General features: G+C 44.7%; 1 protein-coding gene across 1 annotated transcript; it reads left to right on the forward strand.

Annotated features, from left to right (window-relative positions):
- The first annotated feature begins 800 nt into the window (after window positions 1-800).
- On the forward strand, window positions 801-1,748 carry LOC105309802 (olfactory receptor 2A12-like). Its single transcript, XM_011386001.1, has one exon. It carries the CDS (start codon window positions 801-803, stop codon window positions 1,746-1,748), a length of 948 nt encoding a protein of 315 aa, XP_011384303.1.
- The last annotated feature ends 325 nt before the right edge of the window (window positions 1,749-2,073 follow it).

Raw genomic sequence — 2,073 nt, forward strand, 5'->3', positions numbered from 1 at the left:
CAAGCTTTACTGGGAACATAACTGGTATAACATTGTATAAGGTGAAGGTGATATATTTATATGTTGCAAAATGATTAAGGTATGTTTCTAGTACAAAAAAACCTCTTGTAGAGGTTTTTTTAAAGTAGTTTGAAAATAGGTCATTTATTAAAATGTTTAGCCATTTGCATTTAAAGTAATTATCTACATACTAAAGTTCATATTTACCATCTTTCACTCATTTTCTATTTGACTTACCTGTTTTCTGTTTGAAGTAACTTCCTGCTGCTATCACAGCACAGTGCCCGGCTAGCACCCTCTATTGGCAAAGCCTCATGTTGTCAACTGACAAAGGAGAAATGTTCATAGGATGAGGAGAGGCTTGCAGCACATCCAGACACGTGGTCTCTAAGGCAGATGGGAACTTCATCTCTAAAGGTTTGGGGACTAGAACAGATATGGTGTAAATTGATGGTTGCTAGATATTTGAGCGACCAGTTTGTTCACTGAGCGGTGTGGAGTAAGACTGGGAAGATTGCATATGATCAGTTTAATATTATTGTTTTGAGGCATTGTGCTCAGTGCTTCATATACATTGCCTCTACTCCTTATGAAAACCGTGAGAGAAGAATATTATTAGCCACATTTTACAGATGAGGAGACGGAGGCTCAGAGAGGTTAAGTAACTTGTTCAAGACAGCAAATGAGTAGTGGGGCCAGAATTAAAATCCTAGCCTATCTGCCTCCAGGGCCGACATTCTTGCTAACGACTGTACTTTACATGGTACTTAAATGAGTATGATTCTCTTACAGGCCCCACCATGTGGATGCCTCCAAGGCAGAACCAAAGCTGGGTTTCCGAATTTATCCTGCTTGGCTTCTCCAGTGACCCCTTGTCCAACAGGATCCTCTTCATTGCCTTCCTTCTCCTCTACCTGAGCTCAGTCCTGGGCAATGGGCTCATTGTCACCCTGATCTACCTGAACATGCATCTTCATACTCCCATGTACTTCTTCCTCTGTATCCTCTCCCTGTTGGACATGAGCTACATCACTACCACCATGCCCCAGATGTTGGTACATCTTCTTGCTCATTCTCAGACTATCTCCTTTGCTGGCTGTTGGCTACAGATGTATATGTTTGGTGCCCTGGGCTTGACTGAGTGCATTTTATTTGTAGTCATGGCTTATGACCGATACATAGCCATCTGTCACCCACTGCATTATACTGTCATCCTCAGCTGGGGCCTGTGTGCACGCCTGGCAGCTGGGGCCGGGGCCTGTGGTTTCTTCTCCTCTCTGATCCATACTTTCTTCACCATGAGGCTGCCATACTGTGGGCCCAACATAGTCAACCACTACTTATGTGAAGGCCCCTCGGTACGAAGCTTGGCTTGCATGGATACCCATCTCATTGAGATGGTGGACCAGGTTATAAGTGTGCTCGTGGTTGTTGCCCCAATTTCAATCATTTTTGCCTCTTACATCCGCATTGGCCAGGCCATTCTCAAGATCAAGTCCACACAAGGCCGCTGCAAGGCTTTCTCCACCTGTGCTTCCCACCTGACTGTGGTCACACTCTTCTATACTCCAGTCACCTACATCTACATGAGGCCCAACTCCAGCTCTTCCCCCGAGCAAAACAAACATATCACACTCTTTTACAATGTCTTCAACGTCCTGCTCAACCCTTTGGTCTATAGTCTGAGGAACAAGGACATCAAAGTTGCTTTTCTCAAAGTGATGGGACAGGGTGGCATGAACTCGTGAATTGGGAGCTGAGAGAGGCCGGGGGTAGAAAGTCCAATGCTGAAGAAAGGGACAACATCTATAGTGTATGCAATCAACATTGTGCATTTGCACCAACATAGTGCTTGTTCAGTAGAACAAATGTGGCACATAAAACCAATGTGTCTGTCTTGGTCAGCTTCTACACTGTGGTGCAGTGGCTTACAGAAGCAAAAGATCTTTTACTGCTCATGTTCCATGTCAGTGGTAGGTGTCCTGTGGCCTTCTGCCATTGGATTCTTGGGTTGAACCTGAAGGAAGAGGTTCTATCTGAAACATGCCATGCTTAGGACACAGGGAAAAGAAT

The sequence above is a fragment of the Pteropus vampyrus genome, unplaced genomic scaffold, assembly GCF_000151845.1.
Source record: "Pteropus vampyrus isolate Shadow unplaced genomic scaffold, Pvam_2.0 Scaffold862, whole genome shotgun sequence".
Classification (NCBI taxonomy): domain Eukaryota; kingdom Metazoa; phylum Chordata; class Mammalia; order Chiroptera; family Pteropodidae; genus Pteropus; species Pteropus vampyrus.